General features: G+C 54.0%; 1 protein-coding gene and 1 non-coding gene across 3 annotated transcripts in view; both read left to right on the top strand.

Moving 5' to 3' along the window:
• The window catches only part of CLIP2 (CAP-Gly domain containing linker protein 2), a 75,248-nt gene extending 51,344 nt beyond the window's left edge, over positions 1-23,904 (top strand). The window contains exons 9-17 of one of the 2 annotated variants that reach the window (XM_043454889.1): positions 3,700-3,804; positions 5,757-6,692; positions 9,275-9,332; positions 11,955-12,038; positions 13,122-13,278; positions 14,846-15,005; positions 16,881-17,072; positions 17,589-17,651; positions 21,863-23,904. In XM_043454889.1, the coding sequence (XP_043310824.1) occupies positions 3,700-3,804; positions 5,757-6,692; positions 9,275-9,332; positions 11,955-12,038; positions 13,122-13,278; positions 14,846-15,005; positions 16,881-17,072; positions 17,589-17,651; positions 21,863-21,874 (1,767 nt within the window). In that variant the 3' untranslated portion in view covers positions 21,875-23,904. The remainder of the gene's footprint in view (positions 1-3,699; positions 3,805-5,756; positions 6,693-9,274; positions 9,333-11,954; positions 12,039-13,121; positions 13,279-14,845; positions 15,006-16,880; positions 17,073-17,588; positions 17,652-21,862) is intronic. The other variant, XM_043454890.1, reaches the window with a different exon arrangement.
• Positions 15,616-15,722, top strand: LOC122433688. Its single transcript, XR_006267171.1, has one exon. It is a non-coding gene; the product is annotated as a U6 spliceosomal RNA (small nuclear RNA).
• Positions 23,905-24,182: the final 278 nt, after the last annotated feature.

The raw sequence follows: 24,182 nt of genomic DNA, 5'->3' as shown, positions 1-24,182 counted from the left end.
AATTTCTCGCTTAGCCAAGGGGCCGGTTATGTGGTTGACATTTAGCAAGCTCTTCCGTGGGGTGGCTGCCCTCCGGAAGGGATTGGGGTTGGAGGTCGCTCCCGGGAAAAGCACCTGTGATTGCAAAGACATCTGGTAACTGCTAACGGTCGGGGGCCGGTGGGCGGGTTACTAAGAGGCTGCCGGGAAATCTCACAGCACCAAGGGCAGACAGTTCAGAGAACTGGAAGGAGGAGCAGCATCAGAAAGGGAGTCTCTTCCCCCCTCACTCGCCTCCCTCTTCTCATGACTCGTGGTCAGTCTGTCTGTCTCTCACTGTGTCTGCAGGTCTCTTGACACATCTCCCTTCTGCCCTGACATCCACCTGCCCGGGCCCTCCCAGGCTCCAGCACTTACTGTCTCCCAGCTGTCCTCTTGAGAGAATCTGATTGGTCCGAGGCTAGCCAATGGGCTGTCTTGCTTTGGATCGGTGTCCACCCCAGATCCAATCAGCCCTGGCTGAGAGAGGAGGAGGGTGGGGCAAACGGTGACGGACAGCTAGTTCAGTCCAAGGGCAGTGGAGTCCCATTGCTGCTGTTTCTGTCGTGACCATATTCATGGCAACCGGAAGGCACATGGACCCAAGTCCCTCTCATCCCCACCCCCATCTGAAAGTCAAAAATAAGCCCCCAGAACACCTTGAGCTCCTCCTAGGACCCCTCCAGCTATGTGACCCCATTTCTCTGCTTGTCCTCCCCCCCACCCCCAAATGTGTGAGATGTCCCATGACAACCTCGCACGGCCTTTCTGACCTTGACTGTTGGCCTGTGCAGGGGCTCAGTCTCAGAGCGTCCAGTCTGTGGCACTAAATGCCTTGTGTAAGCCCACGATTTCCTTGGTCCTCCCCCAAACCCCACACCAGCATACCCACAGGACTTCTCCACCAGGAGAAGCAAATGACAGGCATTTGTAGCACCTTCTGGGGCTGCAGAAAGAAAAACTGTCACAGTTCAGCGGCGGCTCCAGACAACACACATTGATGCGCTCACAGTGCTGCAGGTCAGAAGTCTGAAATCGAGGTATGGGCAGGGTCAATTCCACGCCTCTCTCCCAACTCTGGTAGGATTGCTGGCAGCCGCTGGTGTTCCTCAGCTTGTCGCGGCATCCCTGCCTCCGTGGTCACGTGACCTTCCTCTTTATGTGTCCCTGTGTCTCTTCACGTGACCTTAAAAGGAAGTCATCAGACCCACCTTAACCCAGGATGACTTCATCCTAACTGTTTACCTGTGCAAAGACACTATTCAAAACAAGGTCACATTCTGAGGTTCTGAAGTAGACAGGAAATTTGGGGATTTATCATCCAGGGGGCTTGTGTTATTGTTCTGTTGATTAAATAGCATCTCGCTGTTATTTTTCATTGGCTTGGGAACACCCACTGTAACAGGAAGAGACGGAACTCAGAATCAGCTGTTTGTTGAGAACTGGCTGTGCAGCTCGAGGCCTTGAGGGAGATGAAAAGGGGCGATGACCTTCAGGAGCCCCTTGTGCGGTTGGGGAAACGCCCTCCCAGCCCCCCGTTGATAACACCAGCCCTCTGTTACCTGAGGGGAGTCCCAAGGCAGAGACTTTGTGCTTTGGAGTAGGGTAGACACTGTGCATGCAAGGAGAAGAGAAAAAAATGGTAGGTCAGGGGCTCAGACCAGGCTTCACCGAGCTTCCAGGATTTGGACAGGGGCAGGGACACAGGGAGGCCCCACTGCTGGAGCCTCCATCACTGCTCCGTGTTGCTGCCAGAAGTCCGTGTCTCCCCTCCGTGGAGTCACGCTTGGTTTGGGGAAGGGCCCCAGTTCTGAAATCCAGACGTCTTGAGCTCTAGGCTTCATGCTGTCCCAGGTTGCTGGGTGATTCTGAGCCTGAGGGTGTCCCGCCAGCATGGCCTCTCTCTCCTGTGAGTTGGGGAGACAGCTGAGACACCGCGGGATGGGGTAGGTTCTAAAGTTGGTGTGTGAAACAAAAATTATGCCCATGCTTACACCGCCCTGCCAGATAAGCATGGTGGCTGCTGCTCCTCACGCCCTGGGCAGCATCCTTGGAGCAGAATAAAAGCCAGATTGTCCATCTCACTAAAACCTAGCCTTTAGAGGCACTTTCCCTCCCCAAACTCCTAGGACTGAACTTAATTAAATTAAGCAAGCGCCTCCTATGAGTTCCCCTGTGCCCACAGGGAGACCCCAACCCAGGGAACAGGAGGCTGAGAGTTCTGAAAGTGACAAGAAGGGGGTTTCTGCGGTGGTTGGGGTACCAAACGAAGTTGACCTTGAAATTGTGAAGCTAGAAGCTTTTTCCTGCCTTTGGGACCACCAATATGGTATTTGTGATCAGGCTCTGTCTGGTGCCTGGGGTCGCTAAGAGTCGGACACGACTTGGCAACACTTGCACTTTTTTTTTCAATTTAGTGTGGGCGGAATCTCAGGCAGGGTTGCCGTGCCCACCATCAGGGGGAGAGAATCAGGGGGGACCATGGCCCCTGCAAGGCTGGGGTTGACTCACCATCTTTACCCCTTAACTTTCCAAAAGAGACTGACCATGGCTGTCTTGTAGCACTGCGCCATGCTGCCCTCTTGGGGAGAGAGAGAGACACCTTTGTTCCTTTAGGAGAATTCACAGGAATGAGATCGGGAGGCGAAGGACATAAAGGTCTCTATCGCTCTTGATGAATTGCGTGCGTGTTTCTGAGACGATTCTATCAGTCTGCACTGTCGCTGTCTCCCTCACTTGTGCCGGGTGTGTATTCTTGGGTTTTACACAGTAGTGCTGTGGTGCTCAGCCTGCCTCCCCGGGAACTGCCGCTCGCTTCTTCTGTCACCTCTGTCTCTCCTTGGTGATGACGGGCTGAGCCGAAGGATGCAGCCAACCCTCTGGCTTCTCCGTGCCGAAAACTTGGGGTCCAGACTCTTCTGGATGCCCTGAGCCTTGAGCCTCCTGCTGCCCCCGCAGATCTGTTGGGGTAAAATCGAAATGCCAGCCTGGATGCCCTGAGAATGCAGGGCTTTGTTAGCGTGTGAGGCGGGTGTTGTGAAGCTGGGACAAAAGTGCCCTTGTGCTTTTGGGAGACCAGGCGTCCGCGGCAGGGGGCCCCGGGGAGTGGGCACCGCTGGGGCCTGGTTCAGGGCAGGGCGATGGGAGACACAGCCCGGCCTCCACTTAGGAAGCCGGCTAGGGGAATCATGATGGTGTGGGTGTATTTGAAACCCTTCCTTCCAGTTGGTTCAACCTTCAAGACAGGCCCGGGGACCAGGAAACCTGGGGTCATTTACTCATCCAGCCATCCTGGGGGTTTCCTGGGTGCAGGTATCCGGGCGGAAAGCGGCTCTCGGCTCCCTGATGAGAGGTGGGGAGTAGGCAGGGCTCCTCCCCGAGGGGAAGGGCCACGTGGGGGTGGTGACAGAAGGGACCCGGGTGCCCGTTGTCGCCCCATCCAGGGGCTGGCTTGGGCAAGGTTGCTGCAGCCTGTCCTCTGCCCTTAAACAGATCCTGCTGAGGCTCAGCGAGGGGCGGGCGCCTCCCCAGACCTCCTCTCTTCCTTCCACTGCTCTCCTGTCTTGCGCACAGAAGATGACCTGCCTCTCTCTCTCTCTCTTTTTTCTCTCTTCCTCCGGCTTCCTCTCGCCTGTGCTCCTCTCTCCTGTCCCCACCTCGCCACCCGCCCGGGGTGGACAGACCCAGACGCAGCTGGAGCACGCGCGCATCGGGGAGCTGGAGCAAAACCTGCTACTGGAGAAGGCGCAGGCCGAGCGGCTGCTCCGAGAACTAGCCGACAACCGGGTAACCGCTGCCGCCGCCGCCGCCAACGCCTTGGCCCGCCGACGCCCCTGTCAGCTTCCCTGTTTTATTATTTTCTCTCTCTCTCTGGCTGCTCTCCTCCCAGTTTTGTTCGGTTTTTGTTTTTCCCTTTTGCATCCCTTCTAGGAGGGAAGTGCCGGTTTAGGAACGTGCTTCTGTGCTCCTCCGCCGTGTGATGCTGGTTGGAGAAGGGGGAGGTCTTGGTTCTCCGGGACTTTGCGCCCCAGCTGGTGGTCCCATTGGCCGGGGAAGGTCCCGTGAGAGCCTCTCCCACCCCTCACCCATGCCTTGCCCAGACAATGCTCTGTCATGTTCAGAAATTTGGGGCTCTTGGGAACATTCCGCCCCTTGTGTGGACGACCCATCCACCCCTCCCCTCTCCCCAGGCTGGGGAAGGCAGTGGTCGGGGGACTGGGGATCCAAGGTCTTCAATAGGATGGCACGGGGCGGGGGGTGGGGGGGGGTGCAGCCTGAAGGACCTGGGGCTGAGGGAGTGGTGGGACTTTGGGGGAGTGGGGGGTCCCCAGGGCATATGATTCTCCATCAGCCCCAGGGTATGAGTGGTTCTGAGGTCAGGGAAAGCTCTGTGTGGGAGTGAGGTCCCCCTGGGTCCCAGGGCACGATCTGAGACCAGTCTGTAGACCCTGCTGGCGCCTCCGTGCCCACCATGCCCGTCTGGGGCTGGCCTCCTACGCAGGTCCACCTCCAAACAGCTGGCCAGCCCAGCTGCAGGGCCCCTGGTGATCGAGTTAAACAGCCAGCCGGCAGTGATTGACAAAAACCACTGTACACAGCGTGAGGGTGTGGGGCGGGTGACCACCGGCTTCTGCAGGTTGGCCTCAGCACACCAGTGAGTGTGCGTGGGCCTATGGGTGTCTGCAGATGCACACGTCCCTGTCCACACGCTGGCCATTGCCAGGTGACTGCGTGTGCAGTACACATGTGTACACAGCAGCTGCTTGCAGAAACCAAGTCACAGTTGACAGGCTGAAGCCCTCCACCCTGAGGCATCTTCCTCTGGGAAGGGTTCAACCCGACTTAAAAAGCCAAAAACACGTTTATTGAACTAAAGGTCACCTTCAGAAACAAATTCCCTAAGCTTATAAAAGATTTAAAACCCTCAAATATATTATTCTCAAATCTGTGACCACCGACTTGATCAAAGTGGGCTTTGGGTAGGTGGATCCTCTGATCTCAGAGTTTTCCATCAGAAGGTGGGTCTGGGGCCTCTTTTTTTTTTTTTTTCTGCATTAGGCATAAAAATGGCAGACCCTTCTGTGGCCACCCGCTCTAAACAGCCTCTCGTGAATCCAGTCATTCTAATTGAGTCTTTTCTAGAGCAGGATAGTGCAAAATCCCCTCTGTCGTGTCCACCTTTTGCGAATAACTTAAACTTGAAGAAAACCATAACCTCAAATAGATGGTTTCCTTTTTTTTTGTCCCCTCTTTGTTATTGTTCAGTCGCTCAGTCATGTCCAATTCTTTGCCACCCTCTGGACTGCAGCACGCCAGGCTTCCCTGTCCTTCAGTATCTCCTGGAGTTTGCTCAAACTCACGTCCAGTGAGTCGATGATGCCATCCAACCATTTTCTTCCTTGGCTGCTTTATTTATTTTTGGCTGCACCACGCAGCACACAGGATCTTAGCTCCCCCATCAGGGACCGAACCTGCACCTCTGGCATTGGAGCATGGAGTCTTAACCTCTGGACCCACCAGGGAAGTCCCCAGATGGTTTCTTTTAACCACGGATTTGTTACAAGCCGGCTAGGGCAGCGGGGACCATCGAGTCCCCGAATCACTGGGGCCCAAGGCAGGGGGTGGCGCTCAGATGGGATGGGGCGTCCTCCCCGTGACCTCCCCCTGTTGCGTCCTCCCGCTCCCCCTGCCCCCGCCCCTGGGGGCCCACTGACCCCGGTCTCCCTCTCTCCCGGTAGCTGACCACGGTGGCCGAGAAGTCGCGGGTGCTGCAGCTGGAGGAGGAGCTGAGCCTGCGTCGCGAGGAGATCGAGGAGCTGCAGCAGTGCCTGCTCCACTCCGGCCCGCCGCCCGCCGACCACCCCGCGGCCGCCGAGACCCTGCGGCTGCGGGAGCGGCTGCTGTCGGCCGGCAAGGAGCGCCAGCGGGAGAGCGGCCTGCTGCGGGACAAGTACGAGAAGGCGCTGAGGGCCTACCAGGCGGAGGTGGACAAGCTGCGGGCGGCCAACGAGAAGTACGCGCAGGAGGTGGTGGACCTGAAGGCCAAGGTCCAGCAGGCCACCAGCGAGAACATGGGCCTCATGGACAACTGGAAGTCCAAGCTGGACTCGCTGGCCTCGGACCACCAGAAGTCCCTGGAGGATCTCAAGGCCACCCTGAACTCGGGCCCCGGCGCCCAGCAGAAGGAGATCGGGGAGCTGAAGGCCGTGATGGAGGGCATCAAGATGGAGCACCAGCTGGAGCTGGGCAACCTGAGGGCCAAGCATGACATCGAGACGGCCGTGCACGTGAAGGAGAAGGAGGGCCTGAGGCAGAAGCTGCAGGAGGCCCAGGAGGAGCTGGCCGCCCTGCAGCAGCACTGGCGTGCCCAGCTGGAGGTGCAGGCCGGCCAGCACCGGCTGGAGCTGCAGGAGGCCCAGGACCGATGCCGTGACGCGGAGCTGCGCGTGCGCGAGCTGGAGAAGCTGGACGTGGAGTACCAGGGCCAGGCGCAGGCCATCGAGTTCCTCAAGGAGCAGATCTCCCTGGCCGAGAAGAAGATGCTGGACTATGAGCTGCTGCAGCGCTCCGAGGCCCAGAGCAAGCAGGAGGCCGAGAGGCTGCGGGAGAAGCTTCTGGTCACCGAAAACAGACTCCAGGCCGTCGAGTCCCTGTGTTCGGCCCAGCACACCCACGTAGGTGGCCGCCGCCCCTCCTGCCCACGGGGCGGCAAGCGGCCCCGGGCTCAAGGGCCTGGCTGGGGGAGGGTTCAGGCGTCTGTTGACCTTTTATTTGCAGCCCAGGGAAGCGTCCTCGTTGCCCACCCCACCCGGAGCATACCTCTCTGAGATCGGAGGGCACCTGGCTCAGAGGAGGAGCCCCTGGCCCCTCTGTCAGAAGGGCAGCAGGACTGAGTGACCGTGGGGCCCCCAAGCAGTCTGAGCAGACCTGGCTGGGTCCCCACAGGCCAGCCTGGAGAGGAGTGTCCCTGGGCGCAGACAGCAGCCTTCTCCCCAGCTGGCAGGCACTTCCCACTGTGCAGGCTCCCAGGCCTTCCCAGGGCGTTGGTACTGGGAGCTCCAGCACTGGACTGGCAGAGATGTGGAAGGCAAACCCTGTCCACCCCTGGGCAGGGGTAAGGGAGTCCCATTTCTGACCCGAGCGCCAACCTCGGGGACCTGAGGGTGGCCCCCTATTTGCCAGTCCCAACGAGACGGAACAACAGTCTGGCAGCCACCTTCCCAAGTGGAGCGGTGGGGTGGGGGAGTGGTCCCGGGAGAGGGCTCTGCAAGGCCAGAGGGGTGTGACCCTGGGGAGACTGCTGCCACCTGTATCAGCTTTGCTTCAAATCTAGAAGTCCCAGCTGAGCACCCTGGGGAGGCCGGGACCCCAGGTGTCATGGACGGGTGCTCCCGCGGGGCCAGGAAGGGCCTCGTGAGTGGCTCTGGGCAGCACCCCTGTGCAGGCCCTAGGATGCCCCATCTCACCTGGACTCCCTTGGGGTCCATATTGACTTCATTTCATAGATGAGCAAACAGATTCCAAAGCGGAGTAGCTTTCCTGGAGTTTCTTGCCCATCAGTGGCAGAGTTCCTGTTGAACCCCACTGCCTAAGGGCCAGAGAAGTACCGGAATGACAAAGTCTTAGATGAAGGGACAATTTGCAGCAATGTCATTGCCTCCTGCCACCCTCCCCCCGCCACCTTGAGGCTTGCAGGATCTTAGCTGCCCAACCAGAGATCGAACTCTGGGCCCCTGCAGTAGAAACTTGGAGTCCTAACCACTGGACCACCAGGGAAATCCCAAGATGGTTGCCTTTTTATCAGCCCCCATGGTTCTTGAGCTTCTGGTTCCCCTTGTACATTTAATCCAGAATTTAGCATTTGAGCAACCAGTGTTCAGGAGTTCTCCATACAGGAGGTGCCTTTTTTGTAAAAGGAGATCTGTCCGTGTCATGCCTTGAGGCCCCACTGCACCAGCCATCTGCCCCCTTCTCCCAGGCGGGGGCCCCTCTTAGCATGTGCCCTCCCAGGACGCTGGGCAGAGTTGAGAAGAAGAGCTGCAGGTTAGCTGTGTGCACAGGGCCTGGTTGGCTGCTCAGGGTAGGAGGGTCAGGCCTGGGGCCCCAGGACCTGGACTCCCCTAGCAGGGAGGTTGGGGAGCTGTGGTTCCACAGGATGGCCTGCTGCCGCTCTGCCGTAGACCTCCCACCAGGGAGTGGGTGGTGACCTTAGAAACGCCTACTGATTTCCACACACGTGGGACCTTGGTCTGGACCCACGTGCCCTCCAGATTCAAAGGTTTAAGTTCAAAGACAATTTGATTTTTGTTCTCATGTGTAAGTATGGGAATTTAAAAAAAAAGTTTAATGTGTACCTCATTTTCCCTGCAAAAATAAAGACCTAGGGGGCTTTGTTAATCACACCAGACTGGCTGAAGCAGGGCTGGGGATGTATGAGCGGAGGTATGAGGGGCGGGCGGATGGAGGTGACTGCCTGCTCAACTCTGCGCTGACCTGATAGGCAGTGCTAGGGTCTGGCAAACTGGAGGCTCAGGGGACAGCCAGTTTCTCTTGTGCAGGAAGCCAGAAATGTCTGCCAAGAAGCAGCAAGGAGCCTGTTGATGTTTGCCACACAGATTTTTTTTTTCTTAGTTGAGTTTTTGCTTCTTTGCTTCTGGGTTTGTTTTTTAAAGGAAGTGTTAGATCCCCTGGAGGAGGGCATGGCAGCCCACTCCAGTATTCTTGCCTGGAGAATGCCATGGAGGGAGGAGCCTGGCGGGCTACAGTCCATAGGGTCGCGCAGAGTCAGACACGACTGAAATGACTTAGCATGCACGCACGCACACAGAGAAAGAAGGTAGCATTTCCTGAAGTACCTCTGGGAGCTGTCACTGGGCATTCTCTGCATGTGCTGCCCCATGGCAGTCCATTCTTGTTTTATGGACGGGAAACCGAGGCTGGGAGTCTTGCCTCTGGATAATGGTGGAAACAGGGTCCTCTGTAGGCGTCCCCAGGAAGGAGACATCTGTTTAATATGATAGACATTTGCAAACAGGAAAGGACAGGAAGTGACCACATGGATGCTATGTAAGCAGCCTTGGGGGGTCCTGGGAGCAGAGCAGGGGTCCTCTTGTCAGGGAGGCCTGACCGAGAACACCTGTGCCCCCTGCTGCAGCAAGTCCATGAAGGTCTCCTTGTATTGGGGAGAGGTGGGCTGGCTGGGGCTGGGGGCCGAGACGGGGAGGTGAGCATCCCCCTTACAGGGCTCTCCTTTCAGATGATTGAATCCAACGACATTTCAGGGGAGAAGATCAGGATGAAGGAGACTGTGGAGGGTGAGTGGCCACTGGGTCGGGCGGGATGTGGGGCTTTGGGGAAAGGCTGGTGGGTTTTGCCTCCAAGCTGGGTTTGACTTTGTTTTGCCTCATCTGGTGTTTGGTGAAAGCTGCCTGGGCTTCCCAGGTGGCACCAGTGGTGAAGAATCCACCATGCAGTGCAGGAGACGTAAGAGACATGGGTTCAATCCCCGGGTTGGGAAGATCCACCGGAGGAGGCGATGGCAACCCACTCCAGTATTCTTACCCGGACAATCCCATGGACCAAGGAACCTGGCGGGCTACACTCATAGAATCACAAAGAGCTGGACACGACTGAAGTGACGTAGCACACACATGCAAGAGCCGAAGGGTGTTTATTGAGAACTGGACTGTGTGTTTGATTTTGTTATTTTTCTTTTTTTCAAGATATTTTTTGATGTGGACCATTTTAAAAGTTTTACAATATAGCTCCCCAACCAGGCATCGAACCCTGCATTGGAAGGCAAAGTCTTAACCATTGGACCACCAGGAAAGTCCCTTGTCATGCAGATTTTTAAAAATCAATCTTTTATTTTGGGGATCTTGGGCTTATTCTTTTTCTGTGTAAATCGATTCACATAGAATTCTTACTCCAGGTGTGAGGTAAGGATCCACTTTAATTTTTTTCCCCAAGAGTGCCCACTTATCCCAACACCATTTTTGAAAACCTCTCATCTCCCTGTCTCCACTGATTTGAATGAACCAAACTTACCATCTTTAAATTCCATCAGGTAATTGACTTTCTAGATTTTTTATTCCTTTCCAATAACCTATCTGTCTGTTCATGCACCACTTTTACAGTGTTTTGAAGCTTTGTATATATTTAAGTTACTGGCAAGGCTGGTCTTAGGCTTTTTTTTTTTTTTTCCAAAATTCTCTCAGCTGTTCTTTTTTATTTATTTGGCTTTGCTGGGTCTTCGTTGCAGCATATGGGATCTAATTCCCTGACCAGGGGTCAAACCCCGGGTATCCTGCATTGAGAGCATGGAGTCTTGGCCACCGGACAACTAGGAAAGTCCCCCCTCCCACCTTTTTTTTTTTTAATTGAGACAAAATTTAAATAAAATCAAACATTTTAAAGCAAACCATTCAGGGGCATTGATATATTCAGAGTGTTGTGCAATCATCTCTTCTGTCTAGTTCCAAAACTTTTTCATCACTCCAAGAGCAAGCCCCATATGCATTATCAGTCATTCTCTTATTTTCCCCTCATCGCAGCTGCTGACAACTGCTAATCTGCTTTCTGTCTCTGTGGATTTGCCTCTTCTGGATATTTCATATAGATAGCATCATATAACACGTGGCCTTTTATGTCTGGCTTGTTTCACTCTGCATAATATATTAAAGGTTCACCCACGTTATAGCACGGGTCGGTGCTTCGTTCCCACGTGTGACCAATAGGCCATTGTATGCATGCGCCCGATTTTGCCATCCATTCACCTGTCAATGGACAGTTGGGTTGCTTCCACCTTGCAGCCGTTGTGAATAGTGCTGCCGTTAAGTGTGCATGTGGGGGTACTTGTTGAGTTCCTGTTTTCAGCTCTTTGAGGGTGTATACTAGGGAGGGGAATTGTTAAATTGTATAGTAATTGCAGGCTTCCCTGGTGGCGCAGTAGTAAAGAATCTGCCTGCTAATGCAGGAGACTCAGGTTCGATCCTTGGATCAGGAAGATCCCCTGGAAAAGGGAATGGCAACCCGCTCCAGTATTCTTGCCTGGAAAATTGCATGGACAGAGGAGCCCGGTGGGCTACTGTCCATGGGGTCGCAAAGAGTCGAACAGGACTCAGCAACTGAGCACGCACACCCATGGTAATTGTGTGTTTAATTCTTTGAAGAAGTTTTTTAGGGTTTTTTTGCCAGGTTTTCTTGGCTGATCTTGCTTATTTTTCCAAGTGACTTTGATTTTATTTAAAGTTTTTTCCTTTTTTAAAATTTTTATTTACTTATTTTTAAAAAAACTTTTTTCCAAGTGATTTTAGAATTAGCTTATCTGGTTCCACAAAAATTACAATCTGGCTGGCATTTTTACTGGTATCGCATTGAATTTATAAATTAACGTACAGAAAGTTAATACAGTTCTAGAACCTTCTGTGCATCTTTTTCATGACTGTCCTGGGCTATCCAGTATTGAATGCATGTGGCCAAGTGACGTGAGCACCTTTATTAGCCCCATTTTTCACTTGAGGAAGTTGAGAGTCTGAGAGTTAAGTTGCTCAAGACCATACAACACTGACACCCCTTCTTCAGGGTGGGTTACCCAGGCTTCCCTTGGGGCTCAGCTGGTAAAGAATCTGCCTACAATGCGGGAGACCTGGGTTAGATCCCAGGGCTGGGAAGAGCCCCTGGAGAAGGGAAAGGCTACGCACTCCAGTATTCTGGCCTGGAGAATTCCATGGACTGTATAGTCCATGGCGTCACGAAGAGTGGGACGCAACTCTCACTTCACCCAGAAGGTCGACTGGCTTGAGAAAGAACTTGGACTCTGGAGGCCAAGTGTGACATCATTTTAGGGTTTGGCTGGGAGGGCCACCCCCTCGTCCGCCGGACTGCAGTGTTGGGTCTGGGGTATTGATGGCTCCTCATCTCCCCCTTCTCCCCAGGCCTGCAGGACAAGCTGAACAAGAGGGACAAAGAGGTGACAGCCTTAACATCTCAGACCGAGACACTCAGGGCCCAAGTAAGTGGTAAGTCTCCCTCCTTTTGGGCAGATGCGGGGGCTTTCACCAGGCCACGTGCCAGTCCAGCAGGGGAGGGCGAGATGACGCTGGCCAGGGTGCCCTTCCCCACTCTGCCCGAGGAGAAGTCAGTCTGGCCCAGGTGGCCTGCACTGGACTTCCACCTGGGCAGCAGTGTGGGGGGAGTGGGGGCCCCAGGGATTTCCCTGATGGTTCGGTAGTTAGGACTCTGTGCTTCCAATGCAGGGGTCAGTAGTTTGATCCATGGTCGGGGAACTAAGATCCCATAGGCCGAATGGCACAGCCACAAAAAACACTGGGGGACCCCAGCCACCTTCTCTCCCCAGAGCCAGGCCTCTGTTCCCTGTGTTCGGCAATTGCATCACGTCTTTCCTCTTTCTGGGCTTGAAGACCCCTGGGTTTCAATCTCTCTGCCTTTTAGTACAGTACTTGGGCACTAGCCCCTGGAAGAAATACCAGGATTTCAGAATTGGGAGGGGAAGGACTTTGGCTGCAGCAAAAGACAAGGCCCAGGGGAAATGGGGATGAAGCCTGGTGGGGGCGGGGGGCATGGTAGGGGGCCTGGAATCTGTGACTTGGTGACAAACTGGCCCTGCTTCTTGTCCACCAGAATGCCAGTGGTGGTACCTATGAGTCGGCCCCCATCCTGGGAAACGGTTCTCACCCCCCTTCTCTCCACTCCCCATCACATTCACGTGGCATAATGGGTCCCGACAAAGGTCAGTTGACCTCAGATTCCTCTGGGGCCAAGGTGAAGTTGTAGATTTCCCTCGTCCAGGCGACACTGTAAACGCCCAGGCCCTGTCTCTCAAAGGCTGGACTGCTTTCCTGACACCAGAGGGCCCGGCTGCTGTGTGGAGGCCGTGGTCTGCTTTTCCTAAGTAGCTCTTCTCGGCCCCTCACTGCCTGGCCCTACAGGACGAGAGAGGTCCGCTCAGTGGCGCGTGTCCCTGTTAACACCCCCGTTTCCCCGGGAAAGCCTACTCCCCACCCGGGCTTTGGCCCCCAGGTGGGACAGGTTCCCGTGGCGATCCCAACCCTCTCCCTCCTTGTCCTGCCGGCTGGCCTCAGCACTGGAGGGCAAGTGCAGGTTGGGGGAGAAGAAGGTGGACACCCTCCAGAAAGAGAAGCGGCGCTTGGAGTTGGAGCTGGAGGCCGTGTCCCGGAAGACCCATGATGCCTCGGGCCAGCTGGTCCTCATCAGCCAGGAGCTGCTCCGGAAGGAGCGGTGAGTCAGCCGTGGCGGTGGTCAGACCAGCGTGACCCTCACTCCACCCAGCTAATAGCACCCAGTGTTTTTTGGAGGCGAGCCAGGGAATAGACCTGGTGGACAGATGACTGGCATCACCAGTGATCACCATACTGTCTGCTGCTAAGCTCCAGCAAAGCCTCAGAATCCTTCTTAACACAGTTCTCCAAGCAGAGCTCATAGGAAAGATTAGTGGTTCCCAAATATCTTGGTCTTGGGGACCCCTTGAAACTCTTAAAAAGTATTGAGGACTCCCACTTCCTCTTCCTTGAAGCCCTCCTTGGTTGATGTAGGTCACCATGAGCTGCTTCTTGCTTCTTTGGTACTTAGGATAGGAGTGGGAGATCAGCTAGAAATGTGTTGGCAGATTAAATGAGTAGAGATTTATTTTAGTCACATAACAAGAAATCTGGAGGTAGCTACAGCTGGCATTTGGTTCAGTGGCTCAAGGTACCAATGCCGACACCTTTGTTCTCTTGGGTTCTGTTAGACTCTTTCTCATGGTTGCAGGGTGGCTGCTGAAGCTCCAGCCATCACGTATCATCATTCAGAGTAGGAAGAAGGAAGAAAGGGAAAGGATCAGTGACAGCAAACTTCTACTTTATTCTTAACTACCCATGGCCACCTAGAGAGGGAGTTTTCCCCTCCTCTAAAGTAGATTCTGGCAAGGGGAAGAGCTAAGAAGGGGTATATCCTTTTTTCCCAGCCTCTGCCCATGGGAGACATTGCTAATTGATCACTGCACTCTTTTTCTGCAACGCCCAGATGTGGCCTCAGAATCAGTCTCACCACAGTATTCCAGGCAGCTACTGCCAGTTACTACCAGAGTTGATGTAGGAAATAAAAGTTATTTGATAGCAGGTATTTAAAATGTCTTGCCCCATGAGCTCTCTTGGATAAATACTTTATTTTTTTTTTAATTTCACTTAATTTTATTATTACCTTAAAAATGTATTTTATTGGGACTTACCTGGTGGTCCAGTGGTTAAGAATCTGCCTTGCCATGCAGGGGATACAGGTTTAATCCCTAGTCGGGGAACTAAGATCCCATAAACCACACAGCAGCTAAGCCTGTGTGCTGCAACTACTAAGCCTGTGTGCCACAACTAAGACCTGATGCAGCCAAATAAATATATAAATATTTTTTAAAATAAGTAAATAAAATAAAAAGTAGTTTTTGGAAGTTACATTTATTTATAACATTATATAAGTTTTGTGTATACAATATTATATTTCCACATCTGTACTATTTTTAATTAAACAAACATTTTATTCTCTTTTTTAAAAAAAAAAAAACTTCAAAAAAATTCTAAGAAAGGCTGAGTCCTCTTGACTGTCCGGTTCCCAAACCCGAGTCTCTCCCCAGCTGTGGTCGGATGGTTTCAAGCCTCACGCTTCCTCTCTGGCCCCTCCCGGCACAGATGCTGTGTCCTAGTAGCCAGTATCCCCCTGGGGTTGCCAGTCCCAGGCACCTGGCTAATTGTGGAGCATGAGAGATGAGGGACCCAGGCTGACTGCTGTTCTGTGCAACCCCCGCCCGGCTCAGGAGTCTGAACGAACTGCGGGTATTGCTGCTGGAGGCCAATCGCCATTCCCCGGGGCCTGAGAGGGACCTGAGCCGTGAGGTCCACAAGGCCGAGTGGCGGATCAAGGAGCAGAAACTCAAGGATGACATCCGGGGCCTGCGGGAAAAGCTGACCGGGCTGGTATGTGGGGAAGGGGGCGGCCTGGGGATGGGGGACACCAGGGAGGGGCTGGGGTGACCTGCTGTCAGGCCATGGAGATTGGTGACCTCCTGCAGCCACCCCAGGGACAGCCAAGTCACAGTGAGGGTTCGGAATCCCCTAGAACCACTGGCAGGGTCAGCAGTGTGGCTGCTGGGAGGGCCACGGGAGGCCCCTTTTGTAGACATCATGGCTGGTTGTGTGGCTGGCTGGGTGATGCAATGCAAAGGAAGATTTCCTCAGAAGCTGACCAGTCCAGAGGTGGGGTGGCCTACAGCCGGGTGGTGAGCTCCCCATCCAGGGAAGTAATCAACCAGAAGCCAGCTCCTTGTTCAGGGTCCTGCAGTGGCGATTCATGCATCCATCTCCGGGACGAGAGGGGAACAGAGGCCTGACTGAGCAGAGTCCCCAGAAGTGCAGGTGGGGTAGGCTGGTAGCGCAGGACAGAACCATCCCACTCCATCCCCCATTGCTCAGCATTCAAGACAAGCCTATGGCAGGTTCCTGGCCTGGTCAACTCCAAGGTATGGACAGGTTAGGTCCAGGAGGACAGGCTTGCTGTCAGGGGAAGCTGCTCCAAAGCCCCTCGCTGGTGCTCGCTTCGGCAGCACATATACTAAAATTGGAACGATACAGAGAAGATTGGCATGGCCCCTGCGCAAGGATGACACGCAAATTCGTGAAGTGTTCCATATTTTTAAAAAAAAAAAAAGACAAAGCCCCTCGCTGCCCACCCGCCCAGCCACAGAGGTTCAGCCACAGTGGAGGAGATGGAAGAAGAGGGGCCTCGCAGGCAGGAGGAGAGCCCAGGACCCGCCTGCTGCTGTGGGAGCAGCCCTAGACCTGCAGGGTTAAGGGAGGGGGATGTCCATTATTCTGTCTGCACGGAGATTGTGGGCGTGGGGACCACCGGGCCTTTCAGTCCTGGCAGGTCTGCCCAGCAGAGAGAGGTTACAGACCCCTCTGTGGTCCTCATGGTGCTGTGAGCCTGGGTGTAACTTGGAAACCAAGACCCTGGGGCTAGTAGGGACTTGGGAGTTACCATTCCAACTCTTTGCCAGAGCTGCATGGGGGGGGACGAGCCACGCTGTCTCCATGAACCACAAGCTAGTCAAGTTTACACGTGACCAGCCTCTCCTCTGTCCCCCCTGTACCGTCCCCAGCACCACAGCGAATTAGGGATGGGCTTGGTGGTTAGAAACCTCCTGAAGTGAGGGAGGTTTGGATGGAGAAGGAGGCTTGGGTAGAGGATCGGAGCAGAGTAGAAGGACCTAGAAGCACCCGCCCAAGGAGGGCAGTGCAGGGAGGGTTTGTGGTCTGCCTCTCTCCGGTACCGTGGTGGGCGGGGTCAGCTGCGGAGCATTTGGAAGGGAAGGGAAGGAATGTCCTATTGAGGCGGGCAGTGGGGGCGTTTTGAGGAGGGGTTCAGGGGATGAGGCTGTGGGTGGTCTAGGGGTGAAGAGGAAGGACCCACGTAAGACAGTGTGGAGGGAGTCGGGGGCTTGCAGGAAGGAAAGAAGGGAGGGAGGGGTCCTAGGTTTGGAGACTTGGAAAACATGGAGCATCTGATAGAACCTGGGAATCCAGGGCAGGGAGCAGGAAAGATGCTTCTGTGGGGACCCTCAGGTGAGGGAGGGAGGCTTGAGGGGCATCCTGGTGATGCCCAAGGCTGACCCAGAGATGATGTGGGATAGACAAGTTTCCTGCCCAGAGAAGAGGTCACCCTCCCGCAGCATATACATGCACACACACATATGCATGCACGCAGAGACACACACACGCACGCAGAGACACACATGTGCGCGCACGCACAGACACACACACACACACACTCGTCCTCTCTCCTGCTGCTTCCAGGACAAAGAGAAGTCCCTGTCGGATCAGAGGCGCTACTCCCTCATCGACCCGTCCTCATCCTCGGCACCGGAGCTCCTGCGGCTGCAGCACCAGCTAATAAGCACGGAGGACGCGCTGCGGGACGCGCTGGACCAGGCTCAGCAGGTGGAGAGGCTCGTGGAGGCCATGAGGAGCTGCCCCGATAAGTCCCAGGTGAGCTGGGTGCCCCCCAGATCTGGGGTGAGAGCCTCAGCCTTGCCCCCTGGAAGTCCCAGCCTGAGGGGTCCTTGGCTTTATCCTGAGGAGCTCAGACGAAAGGTGGAGATGCAGCCTTGCCCTGAGAGCCTAGATTTCCCCATTTTGATGGGCTCTGCTCAGAGTTCCGGGCTTCCCAGGTGGCGCTAGTGATTAAAAAACCCACCTGCAATGCAGGAGACACGGAGACACGGGTTTGATGCCTGGGTAGGGAAGATCCCCTAGAGGAGGGCATGGCAACCCACTTCAGTATTCTTGCCTGGGAAATCCCATGGACAGAGGAGCCTGGCGGGCTATGGTCCATAGGGTCGCACAGAGTCGGACACAACTAAAGTGACTTAGCACTCACAAACACACGCTCAGAGTTCAGAGCCTGAGATGGTCCTATTGGGAAGACCTCGCCATCTAGTGGACGAACCAGGAAATGCTGGCTGGTGAACCTCGCTCAGTCTCTCGCCCTTGACTCTTCAACAGGCCATCAGCAATTCCGGTTCTGCAAACGGCGTCCACCAGCAAGACAAGGCCCACAAACAAGAGGTAAGGGGCACCCTGTCCCTGGGGGGGGTTTGCTCCGTCACTCCCACGGCCCTCGCGTACAGGCTGATTTCTCTGGAGAGGAAACTTTGAAAAGGCACCACAGGTACAAAGACACATTTTGCAAGAGCCTTTGGGTCACTCATAGAGGAGGGACCGTGGAGTCAAACTTGATTCAGTTCCCATCCTGCTCTTTTAACCTTCCTCTTTCCAAAAAAAAACCTTTTATTGTAAAATAATATGTGCCTATTGGGAAACTTTTGGGAAAAAACTCATAAATACATAAGGAAGAACACACTGGACATTCCCTGGTGGGCCAGTGGTTAGGACTCCACACGTCCACTGCAAGGGGCACAGGTTTGATCTCTGGTCAGGGAACTAAGGTCCCACAAGCTGTGCGGCGTGGCCAGAAAAAACACACTCACCAGTAGCTCTTCTACCCAGCGATGACCAAGGTTGACATTTTTAAGTGACACAGTTCCCGAACTTTGCTCAGCATGCACGTGTGTGTATGTATATGTATGTCCACATGTACAGCCAATCCAAACTATTCCCTGTTTGCAGACTCACCTGCTTGGTAACATTTATCTGTAACCCCAAACTCCACACTCACAGCACTTTTGTGTTCATTCATGGACACGTGCAGAGCAGAGAAAAATGTAATCACCTGAGACATGGCACGTTCCCAGATGAGTTTGTACAAAGCAGCGTGCTTGTACTAACATTCTGCAAACAAGTGTCCTTTTCACGGTCTACTTAGTGACACATTCCTCACATTTTCATGCTTTTTTCTTGGTGATTTTCACTGTTTAAAATGGCCCCCAAGCATCATGTTGTGTTCTAGAAGAGCCGTCTAGTGTTCCTAAGTGAAGGAAGGCTGCAATGTGCCTTCCAGAAAATACTTTAGAGAAGCTCCATTCAGACATGAGTTATAGTGTTGCTGGCCTTGAGTCCATTATTAATGAGCCAAGAAGATGAATTCAGTGAAATGCTTTAAGCAGAAACACGCATGAAACATGGTTACCTGTTGATCGATCAATGAAAATGTCAGATCAGAGATTTGCAGGAACCTTGTACTTCCACTGGGAGCAATGGTTCAGTTTTTGCTAGTTTCATGACAGTTTGATTCTGTAGAACAGAACTCTTGCAAATCATGAAGACTGTTATATGTCTGTAAATGTATGTACACATTAACTTTAAAAAAAAAATTGTATTCCTGGTAGCTCAGACTGTAAAGAATCTGCCTGCCAATGCAGGAGAGCTGGGTTCGATCCCAGGTCAGGAAGATCCCCTAAAGAAGGAAATGGCAACCCACTCCAATATTCTTGCCTGGAAAATCCCATGGACAGGGGAGCCTGGCAGACTACAGTTTATGGGGCACAAAGAATCAGACATGACTGAGCGAATAATACATATAGTTGACATAATCATGCCTTTTTTTATAATTGTATTTTTAAGATTTTTTTTTTAATGTGGATCATTTGTAAAGTCTTTATTGAATTTGTTACAGTATTGCTTCTGTTTTATGTCTTGTTTTTTTGGCCCTGAGGCATGTGGAATCTTAGCTTCCTGACCAGGGATTGAACCTGTACCTCCTGCATTGGAAGGCAAAGTCTTAACCACTGGACCACCAGGAGAAGTCCCTATACATTCTTTTTATTTAGAAATAATTTTTAATTGACAAAAAAGTTACAAGAATTAAAAAAAAGCACCTCGAGGGACTTTCCTGGTGGTCCAGTGGCAAAGACTCCGAGCTCCTAGTGCAGGGGGCCCCGGTTCGATCCCTGGTTGGAGAACTAGATCCCACAGTTAGAAAACCCCACAGGCTGCAATGAAGACTGAAGATCCTTCATGCTACAAATAAGACCTGGTGCAGCCAAATACATACATATGAAAGTGACAGTGTTAATTGCTCAGTTGTGTCTGACTCTTTGTGACCCCATGGATTGCGGTCCCCCCAGGCTCCTCTGTCCATGGAGTTCTCCAGGCAAGAATACTGGAGTGGGTTGCCATGCCCTCCTCCAGGGGATCTTCCTGACCCAGGAATCGAACCTGTATCTCCTGCCTTGCCGGCGGATTCTTTACCACTGAGCCACCAGGGAAGCCCATAAATACCTATACACAGATACGAACTAAAACTAAATAGCACCTAAAGCATCAGCTCTCCTTCCCCCCATAACATGTGGTTAAGATTATGCCCCATTTGCTTTACTTTTTGTTCTCTATGTGTAGATGTGTGTTATATGCATGTAATATTTTTCTGAACCATTTGAGTATAATTGCATATTCAGTCCATATTCCCTGAGAAACAGGGCATGATTTTACATAAACACAGTACAGTTATCAGTCTCAGCAAATGTCATGCTGTAATGAGATTTGTTAATATAGCCAATCATACTCCCTACCTGTTTTCTTCATTTGACCCTGGCGTGTCTTCACGGCTCTCTCCCTGCGGGTCCAGTCTAAGGTTACTGAGGCTCATTGCATTTACTTGTTATGTCTTCTTTAGTCTCCTTACATCTGGAACATTTCCTCCATTTCACTTGGATTTTTATGGCATGGCATTTTTGAAACACAATCCCTCCCTCTTTGTTTAACAGAAGATTCCTCCTTTGGGGTTTGACTGTCCTTTGGGGTGATTAGAGCCCAGTTCTGCAATTCAGGCTGAAATACTCGGTTAAGGTCGTGTTCTTCTCCAGGCATCACGACTGGGGCACGTGATGCCCATCTGCCCTTCATTCCAGGTGTGAATCTTAATCACCTGGTCAAGGTGTTGTCTGACCCCTACTGTATGGTTACTGGTTCTTTCTGAATGAACATTGAGTGGAGACCCTGGAAGACCTTGTGAATTCTCTGCTCCTGACTCAAATGCCCCCTGGATTCATCATCGGTCTGTGAATCTTGCCTGAGCCGTCTTTATTGTGATGGTTGCAAAGTAGCACATAAATTATTTCATTTTAATTTTTTTGGCCATACCACACTGCTTGTGGGATCTTGGTTCTCCAACCAGGGATCTAACTTGGCCCCCTGCAGTGGAAGGGTGGAATCCTAACCTCTGGACTGCTAGGAAACTCCCTAAATTATGTAATAGAGTAGATAGCGTGCTCCAACTCAACGGATATGAATTTGAGCAAATTCCAGGAGATGGTGAAGGACAGGGAAGCCTGTTGCACTGCTGTCCATGGGGTCACAAAAGAGTCAGATGCAACTTAGCGACTGAACAAGAACAAAGCATGCTCTAATATTCAATTTCACCTCCTGGTTTTTTTTGCAACTGAATATTTTAAATGTAGCATCTTCTCTCTTTCTTAAGCAGTCTCTGTAAAGTCTACGTTTTATAAAATTGTGGGTGGAAAATTGGTTTCCCAGGACTTTCATGGGCCTGACTCCCTTGCTGGGAATGTGTTTTGCTGGGTTCTGTGTTAAGGGGGTATCTGGTGGCCCACCCCCCACAGTTAGCTCCTGCCATTCACCTGCAGTGTTAGAGAGCCCACCTGGGGCCCAGGTGCCAGCCCAGTTAGGCTCTGTCTCTGGCTCCCTGTGTGACCTTGGGCCGGTGCGACCTTGGGCTGGAGGAAAGAAGGCTTGTCCTTCCAACTCAGCTGATGGAGCCATGGCTGCAGGCACTCACCTGGAGACCAGAGAACCCTGGCCACAGCATCTGCTGAGGGCCTGGCCCTGGGGCTGAGAAGCAGAGAGAGACGGGTGTGGGGAGGTGGGGACCCCGCACCAGACCTGAGAGCAGGGTGGAGGCAGGAAGCTGTAGCAGGACCTGTCGGGGTTGTGTCTGCAGAGGAGCTGCCCGTACCCGGCCCCTTGGGACTTGATGTCCAGACTTTGTATGACTTTATCCTGCGAGGCACACGGAGGTCACCCCAGTTTACAGATGTGAAAACTGAGGCTTGGAGTCTCAGCACCAGTTTTCCTTTCCTCGGATCCAGCCTCCACGCAGGCTCTCAGAGCTCTTTGTAAATCCAGCCTGCTCTTTCCTCTTCCCTTCAACTTCCCATAAACCGCTCCCACCCTGCCTCCTGTCTCGCTGTGCCCCAAACACTTAGCACAGAGAGTGCTCCTGCCTCAGGGCCTTTGCACGTGCTGTTCTTCCCACTACCTGGCACCGGCCAGTTCTCCTCCCCCAGCCCTGCCCCACTCCCTCTGCCACTTGCCCCTGAGCCTCCTGAGACCCTTGCTGACTGAGCCCTTGCTTTCTCCAGGACAAGCACTGACCCTGAGGGACACCGTGGAGCGGCCCAGTCCAGACCAGAGCCCCTCCAGCCTGCCCCGGCGGCGCCCCCTCCAGGCAGGGGGCAGGACTGTCGCTTTGAAGACAAGAACAGTGTTTGTAACAATGACGTACCCGCCGCCGTGGACAATCCCCCACCCTTGACCCCCCTGCCGGACCAGGAGGCTTCTTCAAGCACGACCTTCCATGGAGAGCGGTACAGGCCTGGCCTGGCCCCTGGGACCTGCAGCCTGGGTGCCTTGGACACCCGGCAGTTTCTGGTGTTGGCTTGGGGAGGTTGGGGCGATCTGAACAGGCCCCTTTCCCCAAGAGGCACTGCCCTGAGGACCGTCTTGGCCCCTGGGCATGTCCCCATTCCCTTTCTTCCCTTCCTTCTCCTGCGGGTCCCTCTCAGACCCCCGAGAGCCATTGTCCTAGGAAGGGGTCAGAGGAGGGCCCCAGCTTCCCCTTCAGGCGCCAAGGAGAGAAGCCCCGTCATTAGGAGGCAGGAGGCGACCCCCTTTCCTGCAGCCTCTTCCAGACTAAGGCAGTCCCCAGGGCTCCTTGTCCCCACACACGAATGAGCCTCTTTCAAACGGTGGTACAAGTTCCCCTCAGCCCATCTGCCCAGCAAGGCCCCAGGTTCAAGGTGCTGGGACGTGGGCCCTTCGTTCCGACCCCAGCACACACGCAGCTCCAAGCGGCTGCTGTCCAGAGGGTGGTCCCCAAGGCCAGGAGCCACAGTATTAGGAAAGTCTGGAAGCCCCTTTCCTTCCCCTACCCATCCCCAGAGACCTGGCTTCTTGGAGCTGGGGCAGGGAGGCCCCAAACCAGTTCTTTGGGCGTGTTTTGACTGGTAGGTCATATGCGGTCCCCCCGGGTTGACTTGATGTTCCGAAACTGGCCTCCCACTGGCAGACTCACCCATGCAGACCCGGATGTATACACCTTCTGACCCTCGGCACAGGCACACTCAGAGGGGTCACGCACGCACACATGCCGTGTGGGTGGGACCTTTGCAGTCAGTCATGGTCGGACCACACGGACGCCCACCCTCGGTCTCCAGGATTGAGCCCCAGGCCTGGCAGGGCCGCGATTGCACACACTGTTCACGTGCCTGCAGCCTCATCGTGCACAGAATCAGCCAGGTGCACGTGGGTGAGCCTTCGGGAGGCGTGGCCACGCAGGCGCATCTGAACACACAGCCCAACAGCCCCCTTTCAGGGGTACAAGGCGTCTGCCTGGGGCATATTAAGTCCTGTCTCCTGTAGCCAAGAAAAGAACCCAAGGATTGACTGGGGAAGAAAAGTCTCCCCACCTCCCCTCAAGCCTGCCAAGTTACTCCAGCCTCGTTTGCGATGGGAAAGCCAGCGTCTGCCCGAAGCCCCACCTCTAGAGCCGGGAGACCCACGGATGGTTGCCTTGCACTGCAGCGTCTCCGTGGAGGCCTGCCCCACCTCCCCCAGCTTAGGGGCCTCTTCCCCTAGGGGTAGAGGGGGTGCCTGATGGTCCAGCACAGTGTTCCCCAGTTGCACCAGGACAGGTATGCAGGTGGTGCCCAGGTCACCCCTGAGTGCTCCCAGGTACAGATGGGTGGTCTTCACGTCCTTGCCCCAAAGCAGCCCACCCTGGGGGCGGCCAGTTAGTCCTATTGGCCCCTCTTTGCTCCCCGTTGGCTTTCGGTAGCTCTTGCATGCGGTTTCATTAACAACGGTCTAGAAGCAATGCCGTAGTGGCTTAACCGAGTCAAATACTACTCTTTCCAGCAAAATCCGGCAGCTGCCCTGCCCACTGGAGGCACTGATTAGTCTACTAACAGCCAAAAGCCCACTCTGAGAGGAGCTGAGCCCCCCAGGATGGGCTGGCAGGTGGCAAGCGCTTTCCCCATGAGCATCTGCGCCTGCCCAGTGTATGCTCAGCCGTGCCCCTCCCCCAAGCCCTCCTGCACCCTCCCCTTCCCTTCCCCAAAGTGGAATTGTTGAACTGTGGCGAGTCTGTGCTCGAGACAATAAAGCTTGTGACTGAGGCCCAGGACCCCTGCGGTTTCCGCTTCTCTCTCTGTGGGCCTCCTGGCCTCCCCCCAACGTCTCCTAGCTCATGAACACCCAGGTGCCAGGAGTCTGACTTGATCCTGTTCCTGGTGGACTGCTAGCTAATTCTTACTCAAATGTGAATGGCTGATAAGGGCCTCAGGGGGCCTGGTGTGGAACTGAGCTGCCTTGTCCGAGAAGAGGGAGCTCAACAAAAGTGGCAGAGAACCAGAGAAAGGGGGCATCCTGGAAGCCAGGTGAGGCTGCCAGAGAGGCATGAGG

This window comes from Cervus canadensis, chromosome 32, assembly GCF_019320065.1.
Source record: "Cervus canadensis isolate Bull #8, Minnesota chromosome 32, ASM1932006v1, whole genome shotgun sequence".
Classification (NCBI taxonomy): domain Eukaryota; kingdom Metazoa; phylum Chordata; class Mammalia; order Artiodactyla; family Cervidae; genus Cervus; species Cervus canadensis.
This window is presented reverse-complemented; position numbering and strand designations above follow the sequence as displayed.